Source organism: Castor canadensis, chromosome 12 (genome assembly GCF_047511655.1).
Source record: "Castor canadensis chromosome 12, mCasCan1.hap1v2, whole genome shotgun sequence".
NCBI lineage: Eukaryota > Metazoa > Chordata > Mammalia > Rodentia > Castoridae > Castor > Castor canadensis.
In genome coordinates this window covers 75,399,124-75,415,607 of record NC_133397.1, presented here as the reverse complement: position 1 = coordinate 75,415,607, position 16,484 = coordinate 75,399,124, and the positions used below count along the sequence as shown (strand labels likewise).

Sequence of the window (16,484 nt, the reverse complement as noted above, 5' to 3'; positions counted from 1 at the left end):
GTTCAGAAACTAAGGAAAGAATATTAAAGGCTGTAAGAGAGAAAAAACAAGTAACATACAAAGGTAAACCCATCAAAATCACAGCAGACTTCTCAACAGAAACATTAAAAGCAAGAAGAGCGTGGGGTGAGATCTTCCGAGCACTGAATGAAAATAACTTCAACCCCAGGATACTCTACCCAGCAAAGCTATCATTCAAAATAGATGGAGCAATAAAAGTCTTCCATGATAAGCAGAAACTAAAACAATATGTGACCACAAAGCCACCATTACAAAAGATTCTGCAAGGGATCCTGCACACAGAAAGTGACACCCAACATAACCATGAAAAGGCAGGCAGCACCAAACCACAGGATAAGAAAAAGCAAGACAGTAGAGAGTAACATCAAGTTAGGTACACACAATCAAACCTTCAAACAACTAAGACAACTAAATGGCAGGAATCACCACATATCTATCAGTACTAACGCTTAATGTTAACGGACTTAATTCACCCATCAAAAGACACCGTTTGACAAAATGGATTAAAAAAGAAGATCCAACAATTTGTTGCTTACAGGAGACTCATCTCACCGACAGAAATAAGCATAGGCTTAGGATGAAAGGCTGGAAGAAGATTTACCAAGCCAATGGCCCCCGAAAACAAGCAGGAGTAGCAATACTTATCTCTGACAAAGTAGACTTCAAACCTACATTGATCAAACGAGACAAAGAAGGACATTCCATACTAATAAAAGGGGAAATAGACCAAAAGGAAATAATAATCATCAATCTGTACGCACCCAATGTCAACGCACCCAATTTCATCAAACATACCCTGAAAGACCTAAAAGCATATATAAACACCAATACAGTGGTTGTGGGAGACTTTAACACCCCATTATCATCAATAGATAGGTCATCCAAACAAAAACTCAATAAAGAAATCCAAGATCTAAAATATGCAATAGATCAAGTGGACCTAGTAGATGTCTACAGAACATTTCATCCAACCTCTACACAATATACATTCTTCTCAGCAGCCCATGGAACCTTCTCCAAAATAGATCATATCCTAGGGCACAAAGCAAGCCTCAGCAAATATAAGAAAATAGAAATAATACCGTGCATACTATCTGACCACAATGCAGTAAAAGTAGAACTCAACAACAAAAGTAAAGACAAAAAACATGCAAACAGCGGGAAACTAAATAACTCATTACTTAATGAAGAGTGGATCATCGATGCAATAAAAGAGGAAATTAAAAAGTTCCTGGAAGTCAATGAAAATGAAAACACAACCTACTGGAACCTATGGGACACAGCTAAGGCAGTCTTGAGAGGAAAGTTTATAGCCATGAGTGCATATATTAAAAAGATTGAAAGATCCCAAATCAATGACCCAATGATACAACTCAAACTCCTAGAAAAACAAGAATAAGCAAATCCCAAAACAAACAGAAGGAGAGAAACAATAAAAATAAGAGCTGAAATCAACGAAATAGAAACCAAAAAAACCATACAAAGAATTAATGAAACAAAAAGTTGGTTCTTTGAAAAAATAAACAAGATCGATAGACCCCTGGCAAACCTGACTAAAATGAGGAGAGAAAAAACCCAAATTAGTAGAATTAGGAATGCAAAAGGGGAGATAACAACAAACACCATGGAAGTCCAGGAAATCATCAGAGACTACTTTGAGAACCTATATTCAAATAAATTTGAAAATCTAAAAGAAATGGACAGATTTCTAGATACATATGATCATCCAAAACTGAACCAAGAGGAAATTAATCACCTGAATAGACCTATAACACAAAATGAAATTGAAGCAGCAATCAAGAGTCTCCCCAAAAAGAAAAGTCCAGGACCTGATGGATTCTCTGCTGAATTCTATCAGACCTTTAAAGCAGAACTGATACCAACCCTCCTTAAACTGTTCCATGAAATAGAAAGGGAAGGAAAACTGCCAAACACATTTTATGAAGCCAGTATTACACTTATCCCAAAACCAGGCAAAGACACCTCCAAAAAGGAGAACTATAGGCCAATCTCCTTAATGAACATTGATGCAAAAATCCTCAACAAAATAATGGCAAACCGAATTCAGCAACACATCAAAAAGATTATTCACCACGACCAGGTAGGCTTCATCCCAGGGATGCAAGGGTGGTTCAACATACGAAAATCAATAAACGTAATAAACCACATTAACAGAAGCAAAGACAAAAACCACTTGATCATCTCAATAGATGCAGAAAAAGCCTTTGATAAGATCCAACATCATTTCATGATAAAAGCTCTAAGAAAACTAGGAATAGAAGGAAAGTTCCTCAACATTATAAAAGCTATATATGACAAACCTACAGCCAGCATTATACTTAACGGAAAAAAACTGAAACCATTCCCTCTAAAATCAGGAACCAGACAAGGATGCCCACTATCTCCACTCCTATTCAACATAGTACTGGAATTCCTAGCCAGAGCAATTAGGCAAGAAGAAGGAATAAAAGGAATACAAATAGGTAAAGAAACTGTCAAAATATCCCTGTTTGCAGACGACATGATCCTATACCTTAAAGACCCAAAAAACTCTACTCAGAAGCTTCTAGACATCATCAATAGCTATAGCAAGGTAGCAGGATATAAAATCAACATAGAAAAATCATTAGCATTTCTATACACTAACAATGAGCAAACGGAAAAAGAATGTATGAAAACAATTCCATTTACAATAGCCTCAAAAAAAATCAAATACCTAGGTGTAAACCTAACAAAAGATGTGAATGACCTCTACAAGGAAAACTATACACTTCTGAAGAAAGAGATTGAGGAAGACTATAGAAAGTGGAGAGATCTCCCATGCTCATGGATTGGTAGAATCAACATAGTAAAAATGTCGATACTCCCCAAAGTAATCTACATGTTTAATGCAATTCCCATCAAAATTCCAATGACATTCATTAAAGAGATTGAAAAATCTACTGTTAAATTTATATGGAAACACAAGAGGCCACGAATAGCCAAGGCAATACTCAGTCAAAAGAACAATGCAGGAGGTATCACAATACCTGACTTCAAACTATATTACAAAGCAATAACAATAAAAACAGCATGGTACTGGCACAAAAACAGACATGAAGACCAGAGGAACAGAATAGAGGACCCAGATATGAAGCCACACAACTATGAGCAACTTATCTTTGACAAAGGAGCTAAAAATATACGATGGAGAAATAGCAGCCTCTTCAACAAAAACTGCTGGGAAAACTGGTTAGCAGTCTGCAAAAAACTGAAACTAGATCCATGTATATCACCCTATACCAACATTAACTCAAAATGGATCAAGGATCTTAATATCAGACCCCAAACTCTTAAGTTGATACAAGAAAAAGTAGGAAATACTCTGGAGTTAGTAGGTATAGGTAAGAACTTTCTCAATGAAACCCCAGCAGCACAGCAACTAAGAGATAGCATAGATAAATGGGACCTCATAAAACTAAAAAGCTTCTGTTCATCAAAAGAAATGGTCTCTAAACTGAAGAGAACACCCACAGAGTGGGAGAAAATATTTGCCAACTATACATCAGACAAAGGACTGATAACCAGAATATACAGGGAACTTAAAAAACTAAATTCTCCCAAAACTAATGAACCAATAAAGAAATGGGCACGTGAACTAAACAGAACTTTCTCAAAAGAAGAAATTCAAATGGCCAGAAAACACATGAAAAAATGCTCACCATCTCTAGCAATAAAGGAAATGCAAATTAAAACCACGCTAAGATTCCACCTCACCCCTGTTAGAATAGCCATCATCAGCAACACCACCAACAACAGGTGTTGGCGAGGATGCGGGGAAAAAGGAACCCTCTTACACTGTTGGTAGGAATGTAGACTAGTACAACCACTCTGGAAAAAAATTTGGAGGCTACTTAAAAAGCTGGACATCGATCTACCATTTGATCCAGCAATACCACTCTTGGGGATATACCCAAAAGACTGTTACTCCAGAGGCATCTGCACATCCATGTTTATTGCGGCACTATTCACAATAGCCAAGTTATGGAAACAGCCAAGATGCCCCAGCACTGACGAATGGATTAAGAAAATGTGGTATCTATACACAATGGAATTTTATGCAGCCATGAAGAAGAACGAAATGTTATCATTCGCTGGTAAATGGATGGAATTGGAGAACATCATTCTGAGTGAGGTTAGCCTGGCTCAAAAAACCAAAAATTGTATGTTCTCCCTCATATGTGGACATTAGATCAAGGGCAAACACAACAAGGGGATTGGACTATGAGCACATGATAAAAGCGAGAGCACACAAGGGAGGGGTGAGGATAGGTAAGACACCTAAAAAACTAGCTAGCATTTGTTGCCCTTAACGCAGAGAAACTAAAGCAGATACCTTAAAGCAACTGAGGCCAATAGGAAAAGGGGAACAGGTACTAGAGAAAAGGTTAGATCAAAAAGAATTAGCCTAGAAGGTAATACCCATGCACAGGAAATCAATGTGAGTCAATGCCCTGTATAGCTATCCTTATCTCAACCAGCAAAAACCCTTGTTCCTTCCTATTATTGCTTATACTCTCTCTACAACAAAATTAGAAATAAGGGCAAAATAGTTTCTGCTGGGTATTGAGGGGGTGGAGAGGGAGGGGGTGGAGTGGGTGGTAAGGGAGGGGGTGGGGGCAGGGGGGAGAAATGAACCAAGCCTTGTATGCACATATGAATAATAAAAGAAAAATGAAAAAAAAAAAAAAAACCAGAAATGAAATAACAGAGTAAGCACTTGGTGTACTTCCTACCAGAAAAACACTTAGTTAAAACAAACAAACAAACAAACACTAGTTACTATTAAACCCACAGTTCCAGAAGAGACTAATCAAATCAGAAGAGTCTATGCTGGAGATTGGTATGATACCAAGTATCTCAAGTACATGTTTTCTTGAGACAAATTTATAAAAATTTTGAGCAGAAAGGAAGCCTCTAAACCAGTGTTTCACAAGCTTTAACTTTATATACATCAGAGATTCATGTTAAAAATGCAGATTTTGATTCAGTAGGCTTGGGGGAAGCTGAGATTCCACAATCCTAACAAGCCCTTAGATAATGTGGCCTGAAGAACCCACTGTAGCTGGTGGGGCTCTAACCCAGGACAGAGGTTCTCAACTCTGGCTGCACGCTGGAACCTGCTGGGGAACTTTAATCTAATGAGGAATCTCTTAACTGTGATGCCAACTGATGTTTTAGGCTAGATAATTCTTGGCTTCAGGGACTTCCTGTACACTGTAGGATCTATAAAAGCTTTCCTGGCCTTTACCCCAGTTGAAAACTCGTGTTCTACTGTAACTGGCCTAGGTGGTATCCAGGCATCAGGATTTTAGAAAGATCTGCAGTGTGTCCAATGTGCAGCCAAAACTGACAGCTACTACCTTTAAGTTAACCACTACTCAATTACTTGTAGAGTCTTGAAGGTAAATCAAGAAATGATAAACTGGGGCTGACAGAGTGGCTCAAACAGTAAGAGCACCTGCCTAGCAAGCATGAGGCCCTGAATTCAAACCCCAATGCCACACACACACAAAAAAAGTCTTCAAGAAAGGGCAAACTGAAGGAGCTACCATCTGAAAAGCCCAAGGAGAGTATCACCTAATTTTGCCACTCTGCCATGAAAGTCATCAGTCACTCACGTGATGAAGCACGTGGATCCGGTAGGAGCCTTCAGAGGGCTTGCCGTCATGTACAATGTTGGCAATGAGGTCGTAGGTGGTGTTCTTGTGGACTGCTTGTACTTCTTCAGACAAGTATTCTCTCAGATCCACATTTCTGGTGATGATGAAAATAAAGCCAGAACATTAGACTAAGGCTATTACATTAGGGCAACTGTCCTACACAAATGAACCACAAACTTTGATCCCTATTTAAGACCCTAGCTCTGGCCAGGCTTATAGAGACAGGGAAGTCCAGGTTACTCAAAATTCATAAAATCTGCCAACAATAGGCTGCATAGGAAAGGCACCTTATAGAAGCATGTCTAGGAGTGAAAGTGTAGGGCCTGAGCACATTCCAACTTAACAGAAAGAAATCCTGGCTGTCACCTCAGAGCTGTGAGTTTCAGTAGGTTATACAACCTAAGTCTCTTCTAAATGTGGGTGTGTGCACCACTGTCTCCTCTGAACCACTCACCTACTGGTACTTAAGAATACAGCTGCAGCTGCAGGATTCAGACAGCAATGGTGGTCAGCCTTAGGCTTGTGGAAGGCTGACCACATGATGATATGCATTGCCACTGCATGTTATCATTATAATGATATCAAAATGAAAACCAGGAAGAACATCCAGATGTTTTATTCTAGAATGACAATACATAAAGTAATTAAAGGGCAGATTTCCAGAATTCATCACATGGATTGATGTCCTTTAAAAGGCTGATTAGTTAAGTAATGTTTTTCTTAACTTCTCCAGACCAGTTTTCTGAAGGGCAAACTACTGAAGTCCCAGTTACCAAATATCCAAATGCAACTGGAGGGAAAATAAACATATTCCAGGCCCAACCAATGAAGTAGGGTAAGCACATTTCTGTGACAACTGAACAGAACTGCCATTCATACGCAGTCCTCCTACATCTGGGCTACCCTGGAGTCAGTAAGGAGTGCTCTTTCCTACCACTAACAAACTGGTGTCTGTAGCAATTCATAAGACAGATTCTGACATAAAACCTTGACTCATGAGATTTCAAAGACAGTACTTCTATGGTCCCATTCAAGGGGACCATACATAGACTTCACAGAATCAGTTTTTGTGCCTCCCATTTCATTCTACTTGTCACATAAACAAGATATTACTAAAGAACAGGAAGAAAGTATGGGAAGAGACAAAAATAAATTCTCTTGTAATTAATTCCTCATTAAGCTATTCTTACCAGGGTAATGTCTCATGCCTGTAATTCCAGCACTTGGAAGGCTGAGGCAAGAGGGTCCTTAAGTTCAAGGCCACCCTGGGATATTGAGACCCTGACTCAAAACAAAAAATTAAAGGAGAGCATAATGCCTTCCACTAGTGCCAAAAGATTGGGCGGGGGAGGGAGGAGAAAAAAAGGGGGGAGAGAAAAAAAAAAAAGAAATTTTCACCAGGCACCAGAGGCTCACACCTGTAATCCTAGCTACTCAGGAGGCAGAGATCAAGAGGATCACGGTTCAAAGCCAGTCCGGGCAAATAGTTCAAGAGACCCTATCTCAAAAACACCCATAACAAAAAAGGGCTGCTGGAGTGGTTCACGGTCTCAAGGTATAGGGCTTGAGTTCAAACCTTAGTACTGCAAGAAAGAAAAAAAGAAATTTTCCTATAATCCCCCTTCTTGACAACAGATTCTCAGATCCCAGAATCCAGAAAAAGTAAAATGTTATACCTGGAAAGAATCTTGGGACTCATCCAGCCCAAGCCTCTCATTCATACAGAAAATAGGCAAATGACCTATCCAAGATCACACTGCTAGACCAGCACATAACTCAGGCCTCTTAATTTCAGATACTACTCTCTTGAACATTACACAGAATTGTGAAACTATTTTCAAAGAAAAACCTGGCAGTCTTGGTGCAGTTTGGGGAAGTGGAAGGGATAAAGGAAGAAAAAAACAAAAGAGGCAAGTGTTTGTCCCAAACTATTTTGTGAAGATTTTAAAAACTAAAGACTAAAAAGTATAAAAATGTAAAGATACTGAGCCATCCAAATCCTTCTGACTAGCCAACTGTCTAGGAGAGCTCTCCTCTCACCCTATCCAAATCCCACGAGCTGCGACACACTTCTCCCTGCTACCCGGTTCCTCCACATTCTCAGACATTCTCTGGCATGTGAAAAGCCTGTCTCTTGAGGAATGAAAAACTACTCCCAAAGGGGTCTTTCTGAATTAGAAGGCAACATCTGGCACAACTCCTTCCAATTTCCCATTAAAATACAAATGTTCATAAAAATACAACTGCATAATAAATTAAAAATAAGGTCACACAACAAAATGTATAACTTGCTTGTCAACAGGAAGAAACTAAACGCATTCCAGACTTTCACCTCTAAGAAAAAAACATGAGAATAGGCTGGGCATGGTGGTACACACCTATAATCTCAAAACTTGGCCAAGGCAGAAGGATCGCAAGTTCAAGGCCAGCCTGGACAACTTAGAGAGATCCTATCTCAAAATAAAAATATACAGACAACAAACTAAAAATATGAGAACCAGACCCCAAGAGGCCTGGAGCTGACCCACCGTTTGTGCCTAGGTAAGCATGCAAAAAGGTAGAGGCACAAATAAAACCAGAGATAATTCCACCTACCCTGCCTCACTTCCATCAACACTTCTTCCCCACACCAAAAGACAACAATTCCCAGCCAGCAACAGGACAGAAGATTGTTTCCAGGTAAACACATACCTTTAGGGTCCCTGAAATATATGCATACTTCTAAAAAAATAAAAATGCTGAACTTGGGCTAGGGGACATGGCTTAAGTGGTGGGAGTGCCTGCCTAGCAAGTGCACTGAGTTCAAACCCAAGCACCACCAAAAAAAAAAAAAACCTTGACTAATATCCTGTACGTAAGCCCTGGTCCTTGCAGTCTCCAACTAAGTCAGTCCAAAATTAACAGTGGTACAAACATATGAAAAGAAATCCAGGCCCCTAAGAGGAAGTGAGGCAGAGTGATACTCACGTGATAGGGAAGTTAACAATGGTTGGATTCTTCTCCACAAAGAAGTTGTTTTTAGTGAATCTCTTGATACAAAAGATTAGATATGGAGGCAGCTTGGTAAGCTGGAAGCGCTTCAGAAAGTTCTCTTTGTAAGTCTTGTATTCCTAAGAGAGAAAAGAAAATGATGAAGTTAGTAACAGAGATCAGCAGGGGCATTAAGTTTTGCTTTTTGAAAATAATTTTGCCTCACACCTAGACTTCATAAAGACACCTGGTCCCAGAAACCACAAAAAAGGGTAGCATTAGCATATGGCTGAGGCTGACTAACATATTTCAACTGTGGACTATATTTATGATCACACTGTTGAACTTAAAACCATAGTAATATAAGTACCAGTTTCTACAAGAAAAATAAAACTGCCAGGTGAAAATGAGGACTTGTTAAAAGCTAAATTTAAACCACAAAAGTCTTAATTCAAAATAAGTATGAATTTCCTGATGTTGCAACAGTGAGAAGCCCTTCATCATTGAGTATTCCAGCAGAGATGCCTATCAACTTCCCACATTCCTCCTGCTCAGAGATCCCAAGACCTGTGCTGCAGGACAGCAATAGAGTGAGTGCTTAGCAATGTGTGAGGCCATGGGTTCATCCCCAGCACAGCACACACAGTAAGATCCCAAGGGTTATTGGTCAAGTGCATTGACAGGCATTTCCTGAGTGCTCACTCAGCATGCCCAAGAAGGAGGAGAGACAAAGAAAGGGCCAGGCGATCTGCCCAGCCCATAGGACTTAAAAGGTGATAAAAATGAATTGTTTTTCTTAACACAATCTTCTATACTTAGTAAAAAGAGATAGGAGTAAAAGACTATATACCATCAGAGAGAAATACCCAGGAAAGCTTCCCTCTCAGAAGTGAGTGAGTTCTGGAGGAAAGAACAGACCTCTGCAGGGTTCTCCAAGTTTCACAGGCAATATTTTTATTTAAAATTAGAATATGGCTGGGGTGCCAGCAGATCACATGTATAATCCTAGCTACTCAAGTGGCAGACATCAGGAGGATTGTGGTTTGAAGCCAGCCTAGGCAAACAGTTCATAAGACCCTACCTTGAAAATATCCAACACATAAAAAAGGGCTGGTGGAGTGGCTCAATGGTAGAGTGCCTACCTAGCAATCATGAAGCCCTGAGTTCAAACCTAGGGAGTACCAAATAAATAAATAAATAAAAACATAAATAATTAGAATATGGCAAGGAGTCAGTGGCTCGTGCCTATAATCCTAGCTTCTGGGAGGCTGAGACCAGTAGGAGCATGGTTTGAGGTCAGTCAAGACAAATAATTCCCAAAACTCCATCTCCAAAAGAACCAGAGAAAAAAATGTACTGGAGGTGTGGCTCAAGTAGTAGAGTACCTGCTTTGCAAAGCAGCAACCCTAAGTTCAAACTCCAGGCCTACTGGAAAAACACACACACACACACACACACACACACACACACACACACACACACACACAAATGCAAAACAAAACCTACACTTAAACAATGGGTCAAAGAAGAAACCAGAAGGGAAATTAACTAGGCATGGTGGCACACACCTATAATCCCAGCACTTGGGAGGCTGAGGCAGGAAGATAGCATAGAGACCCTGTATCCAAAATAAAAAGGCCCTCAGTTCAATCCCCAGCATCACAAAAAGGAAAGTAAAAAAGAAACAAAGAAGAAAAGAAAGAAACATAAAGAAAACAGAAGAAGTCTTGAGAAAACAAGAATAAGTACTAGCAGGGCAGGTGTGCAAGTGGGCTACCTTCTCAGTGATGCCATTGAACTTGGCCAGGATGTTGAAGAGTGGCACCTGGGGGATAATGAGCTGCTCCTTCTCATCCTTGTAGAGCGGGGCGGTAGGAAGGTCCAGCGTTAGGTACATGAACGTGGACTCCACCATTGTCTCCTGGTACTCATCATTATGGAGCAGTTGCTCTTTCTCTTCTGCTGGCTGGAGTAGAAGAGGAGAGAGGAGAAAGGAACATGAGCAGCATGAAGTGACACATGGAGAGAAACGAAGTTTTGTTACATGGACATTGTCCCTTTCCTTGACTGGGGATAAAGAGAGGTGCCCAAAGCCTGGGCAATTTCATAAGCAGCAGCACTGCCTGGTTAGAGTAATTCAAGAATTGAAGCCTTTCCTTCTTTTGAAGATTCTTACACTATCTGAAAAGCTCTGAGGTGCAGAAAGCTTGGCTAGGCTTTCTAAAAAAACACACTAGCACCTCTCAGTGGCCAGACCACTTCCACCAGCAGACTACACCAACCACTAACTCCCAAGTTTACAGTATGCCACCACAACAGGACCCAGACACTGCCACTTGACAGGTGCTCTGTGGAACTTCCTTAGGGGGCACACAGCTTTGTCAGTTCTTGAAGCATCTCTGTCTCCCCAAATCCCCTCAGGCCCAAGACCCAGCACAACCCACTCACCAGATCAGGATGGGGAAGCTTTTTGGTGAAGATCCTCATGGATCCCTGGAAAACATCAGTCACAATAGCTGCAGAAAGAAAAGTACAAATGCTGTGAGGCTGGAAAGCATGTCAAAACATGTTCCCAACTTGTAATTTTTAAAAATAAATCAGCAACATTTAGCATAAAACCCAGCACTCTCTCTACAGAAGTTTCCCTTTGTAGCATATGCCACCATGGAACCTGTATAATTATTTATGTAAATAATTACATTCAGTCTTTTCCACAAGACACACTTTGACCCTCCAACACTGGGTCTGGCCCATAAGACAAAAAGTGTATTTGAAATGAATCAATGACTTACAGAGCCTGGAGATGCATAAATCACAAAAACATTTACAAGCAAAACAAGGCACAGCCAAGGAACTTCCCATAACCACGTGCTGCCTATAAAGGGAGACAATGTCCTGCCTGTACTGAATACAGACAGAAAATGACAGAAAAGAGATGGACCAGACCAGAACTAAAGCAACAGCCAGAAAGCACAAACAGGTCCTAGAATCCTGCCAGGACACAAGTTAGAGAACTCAGAGGGTGAACTACATCTGGTAGCTGGGGCAGGGCCATCCACTGGAAAAAGCACCAGGCCACATCAAGACACCACCAAGGCCATTGGGACACAGAAGACAAGAAAAATCTTCAAGAGACTCAGCTAGCTCTGCAATCTATAAGCTACCAGCTATAACTGGCATTCATGAAAAACATCTAACAACTGCTAAGCCAATACAGAGGCTGAAGGACATAGAAACTTCAACTCTGGGACTCTGTGAGGCCAGCCTCATGCCTCCAAGCATAGACTTAGGGTGAAAAACCAGTTTTAATTTGTAGAATGCTCAATTCATGCCAGACAAACCATCCACTGCATTCTCCTCACACTAATACTTGCACTGGCAGGAGTCTAGGGGTCTACAACATGTATCCATACCCTTAGTTTGAAAGTGAGTCAGGCTGGGTATGGTAGTTCACATGTGCAACCCAGGAGGCAGAGATCTGAGAGGATCATGGTTTGAGTCCAGGCCAGACAAGTTAGCCAGACCCTATCTCAACAAACAAGCTAAGCATGGTGGTACACATATATAATCCCAGCTAGGCAGGAAGTTTATGGAGGACTGTGCTTAAGGCAGGCCCGAGGCAAAAAGCACAAGACCCTATCTGAAATGACAAAAAGTGAAAAATGGCTGGAGACGTGCTCCAGTGATAGAGCATCTGCCTAGGAAACACAGGCCCTGAATTCAAACTCCACTACCGCCAAATAAAAAAAGAGGCTCAGGATTTCTAGGATGCAATTATATCCATTTCTGCTTTTGTATTCTTATTGTTTCATTGACACATATTTATGGGATATAATGATATTTTAAATTATATATGCAATGTACCAAGGTAAATGGTGTATCACCACCTCAAAAATTTATCATTTGTTTGTGATGGGAACATTCAAAATCTCTCTAGTAGCTATTTTGAAATATAGCTAATTATCAGCCTAGTTACCCTACTGTGCTACAGAACATTAGGAGTTACTCCCCTGTCTACAGCACACTGTACCTGTTACCCATCCTGCCCCTCCCCACCACTGGTAACCACTATTCTCTCCTCCTACAAGTTCAACTTTTTTAGCTTCTACATGAGACAACACACATTTGTCTTTCTGTGCCTGACATATTTCAGTTAACAGAACATCTTCCAGGCATTTTGTTTATTAGAAATATCACTGGGAGCCAGGCATGGTAGCACACACCTGTAATCCTAGTATTGGGAGACTGAGGCAGGAAGAGTGAGTTCAAGGCCACCACGGGCTACACAGTGACTTGTACTAGGCCAGTGTGCCAGTCTGAGCTACTTAGTGAAACCCTGTATCATAAAACAAAAACAAACATAGATACACACACACACACACACACACACACACACACACGTATGAATTACATATACAGAGAGAGATAGGTACCAATCACTGGGAATAACCATATTTATGACAAAATATATGGAGAAGGGTTTATTCAGGAAGAAAATTTAGTATGTGTGTTCAACAGATACTAACTCTGCCTCCAAAATGTAAACAGTTAAGAGCAAAAGGATGAGAAGTTGCAATGTCTTTCAGAAGAGAGGGAAAAATAAAGCTCCTTTTTACAAGCAGCACAACTTACTCTTCTTTTTCTTCTTTGTGCCCCCCAGAGCCGAATGCAGGGCATTCAGAAACCAAGACAGAAAGTCGACTCCATCCCCTGAGAGGAAAAAAGTGGAACATGTTGATGCTGGGAGGCATGAGAGGAACCCAAACCACATGCTAGCTGGCCCCACTCCTCAGTCTGAGCTCTCCCCCTTCCTCTCTAGCCACACACCCCATCCCCGTGCATCCTCCTCTACCTCATTATTAAACCTGATGCTCCTCAAAGTCAAGCTCTTGCTCTTACTCCTCCGGTCTACTCTCACCTTAGGCGCTCTGACCCAAAGCAGGAAATTTAACTGTCATGGCTATACCACACTTGTATCTCATCGCCCAGGGATGAAAAACAAATCAAAGAAGATCTTGTGATATCTACTTCTCCAGAGTAAGCTCCCACTTCTCTCCTGCAGCTTACAAAGATTCCTATTCTGCAAGAAGGTAACTCTTCCTGGTGTTGGTACTTATAAGTATTTATAAGGCATCTTATAAGCATCTAGAGCAAGAGGTTCTAGAACAGGAACATGGGAAATACTCCTGACTCATAAGAACAGTGCTAAGGACCTATATCACTCAGGAGTTCTAGAATGATGGCTACTTCCTTACCAACTAAAATGTACTTTGATTTACATCCATTTAAAAACTCAAATGGGATGTGTCTTCCTTAAGTTCATTTCCCTAATCCTAAAGAGCTCTGACAACTCCACACAATGATCTTTTTCCCCTAGCATAGAATGCTTTTATGAGACAGCAAACAATCATAGCAAGAACTTCTTAATACATCTAAACACTAGGCAAATGACATTGGCCAAGGTCTCAGAGACTGAGGAAACCATGCTTACCTGTCAACATAAACAGTGGCTATGACAGAAGAAACTGCTAAGTTTACTCTTAGGGTAAATATTTTCTGCAACTCTACATCAATTATGCTTTTACTTTCCAAAGCTCTCAAAGCTGAGAGGCCCCAATATCCACCTTCAGGCCAGTAGTAAACCATATAGCACTGGGAATGCTGAATGAGGATACATCCATGGCTCACAAAGCACAATACTCACAAAAATTTTATACCCTATTCGGGTGCTGGTGACTCACACCCAAAGGCTGAGATTGGGAGGACTGGAGTTTGAGGTTAGTCCACGCAAATAGTTCATGAGACCCACCCCCATCTCCAAAATAACCAGAGCAAAATGGACTAGAGATGTGGCCCAAGTGTTGGAGTGCCTGCTTTGCAAGCACAAAGCCCTGAGTTCAAACCCTAGTCCCACTATAAAAAAGTAAATAAATAAATAAATAAAAACTTCATACCCTGATGCAGCCTTAATATAAAAATCTATGATCTCACAGTGGGTGGGTCTAGAAACAAATGACTGTACAAACAGAAGATATCTTAGCCACTCTAGCTATTGGAAGTCAATGGTCCTATCCTGCACAAGCAATGGCTGCCCACTGTTCACAAGGGTGAGGTACTCAGAGGAAGAGATTACGGGCCAGCCAGGCATGGTGGTGCACACCTATGCCAGCACTCAGGAGGAGTGTGATTTTGATGCCAGCTTACGCTACATAATGAGTTCAATACATCCTGGTATTGAACAGCAAGACCCTGTCTCAAAAAAAAGTTACTGTACACATTTCAAACTACTAAATACCACACTCAAATAGTTAAGTAATTTCTGCTCATTTGTGAATAAATCATGGGGCTTCTGATCAATGTACATTATCCATTCCAAAGTAAATCTTCCTATTATTCTAAAACCCTTAGTATGCATCCTTAGTCCCTCCTCCTTAACTACTTCACATACCACCACCTAGTTTTCCTTCCTGTAAGAACCTAAGATTCTTAAAGGCTGCTACTGACCTTGTCCTCTAAGTCATTCCATAGTACGAGTATTTCTCAAACACAGGTCTGGTGTTGTATCTTCGCTTAAAAGCCTTCACCGACTCCCACTGTTGTCAGGCTATCATCCAAGGTCCTTACAGTGGCATATAAACCAGGAAATCCAGTCCCTCCTCCCAACCTCCATCTCAGCTCTCTACTGACCCCTGAATCCAGTGTGTTTCTACTAGGCACCTCCACAATTCTGCCTGTTGGATCCTCTCTAACTGGAATATCCATCACTGACCTACCTCCTCTACCTAAAACTCAGGGTCTCTTCCTCTTCTCTGACCTCTAACCTACCTCCTACATGTTCAGTTGTGGGGTCCTGACTCCATGTCCCTCCCAAAGCAAACACTGCCTCCTTGTATCATAGCACTTAGTACCCCATGATTACCATTTTACACAACTATCTTCCCCACTAACCTGAAAGCTCCAAGAAGAGAGAAATCATGTTTCCTACCACTTCGACTCAAAAACCTAGCAGCGTGAAAGCACACTGAAGGACATGAGGAGGACGCTAGCGCACACACCATATGAGATCTGGTTACTTTACTCATAAGGCAATGGGCTCACAGAGATGAGAATGATCAAAGTGGTTCATCTGAATACACTTAGTGTAGGATAAGACAAAATGAGCAGCACAGGTGGCAAAGGCTTAATAGGAGCTGGGGTCATTCCTAGACTCCTGGTTTTCCTCTAAGCCAAGCAGTTTACTTTACCAAGTAAAACAGACTTTCTATTCAGCTGGAGTCTCTCAGTGCTCTGAGCAGGGCCTACTGGTTAGGGGAGTGAGGAACCTACAAACACTCTCCATTGGACACTCACTCCTTGCTACTACTGAGATTCACTGCAAAGTGGAAATTCATTATTTTAATCAAACTAGTTTTGTCCAAATCAGAGGAACATGGATATGGCTTATTTCTTACCTTGTTTGGTGATCTGAAAAGTCTTCTTGCTGCAAAGGACAACAGCTTGAAGCATCTCATGGGGAGAGACATGTGCCTTAAAATTTCGAGGGTTCCAGAGCTTTCTCATTAGCTCTCCAAAACGCTGAACCAACAAAAACATGATATCCCCTGGAGGCCGCTTGATATTCTTATAATTGTCTTCTTCCAGGAAGTAGTTCCGGAGAGGAGGAACATTAGACAGAGCCTGGAAATCAAACATTCCAGTTAATCCAAGACCTTTTTCAGGACCCCTTGGAGCCAAGCTGTTGCAGCTAACAGTCTTCTTATAGAACTGTCCAACTAATGGGCCTGGGATGAC

The 16,484-nt window shown here is 41.1% G+C and overlaps 1 protein-coding gene across 1 annotated transcript in view; it reads right to left on the bottom strand.

Annotated features, from left to right (window-relative positions):
* Usp39 (ubiquitin specific peptidase 39) overlaps positions 1-16,484 on the bottom strand; it is a 32,475-nt gene that overhangs the window by 3,574 nt on the left and 12,417 nt on the right. The window contains exons 6-11 of the mRNA XM_074050116.1: positions 16,145-16,370; positions 13,326-13,403; positions 11,142-11,209; positions 10,471-10,659; positions 8,691-8,833; positions 5,682-5,817 (exon numbers count right to left, since the gene is read on the bottom strand). Of these exons, the coding sequence (XP_073906217.1) occupies positions 5,682-5,817; positions 8,691-8,833; positions 10,471-10,659; positions 11,142-11,209; positions 13,326-13,403; positions 16,145-16,370 (840 nt within the window). The remainder of the gene's footprint in view (positions 1-5,681; positions 5,818-8,690; positions 8,834-10,470; positions 10,660-11,141; positions 11,210-13,325; positions 13,404-16,144; positions 16,371-16,484) is intronic.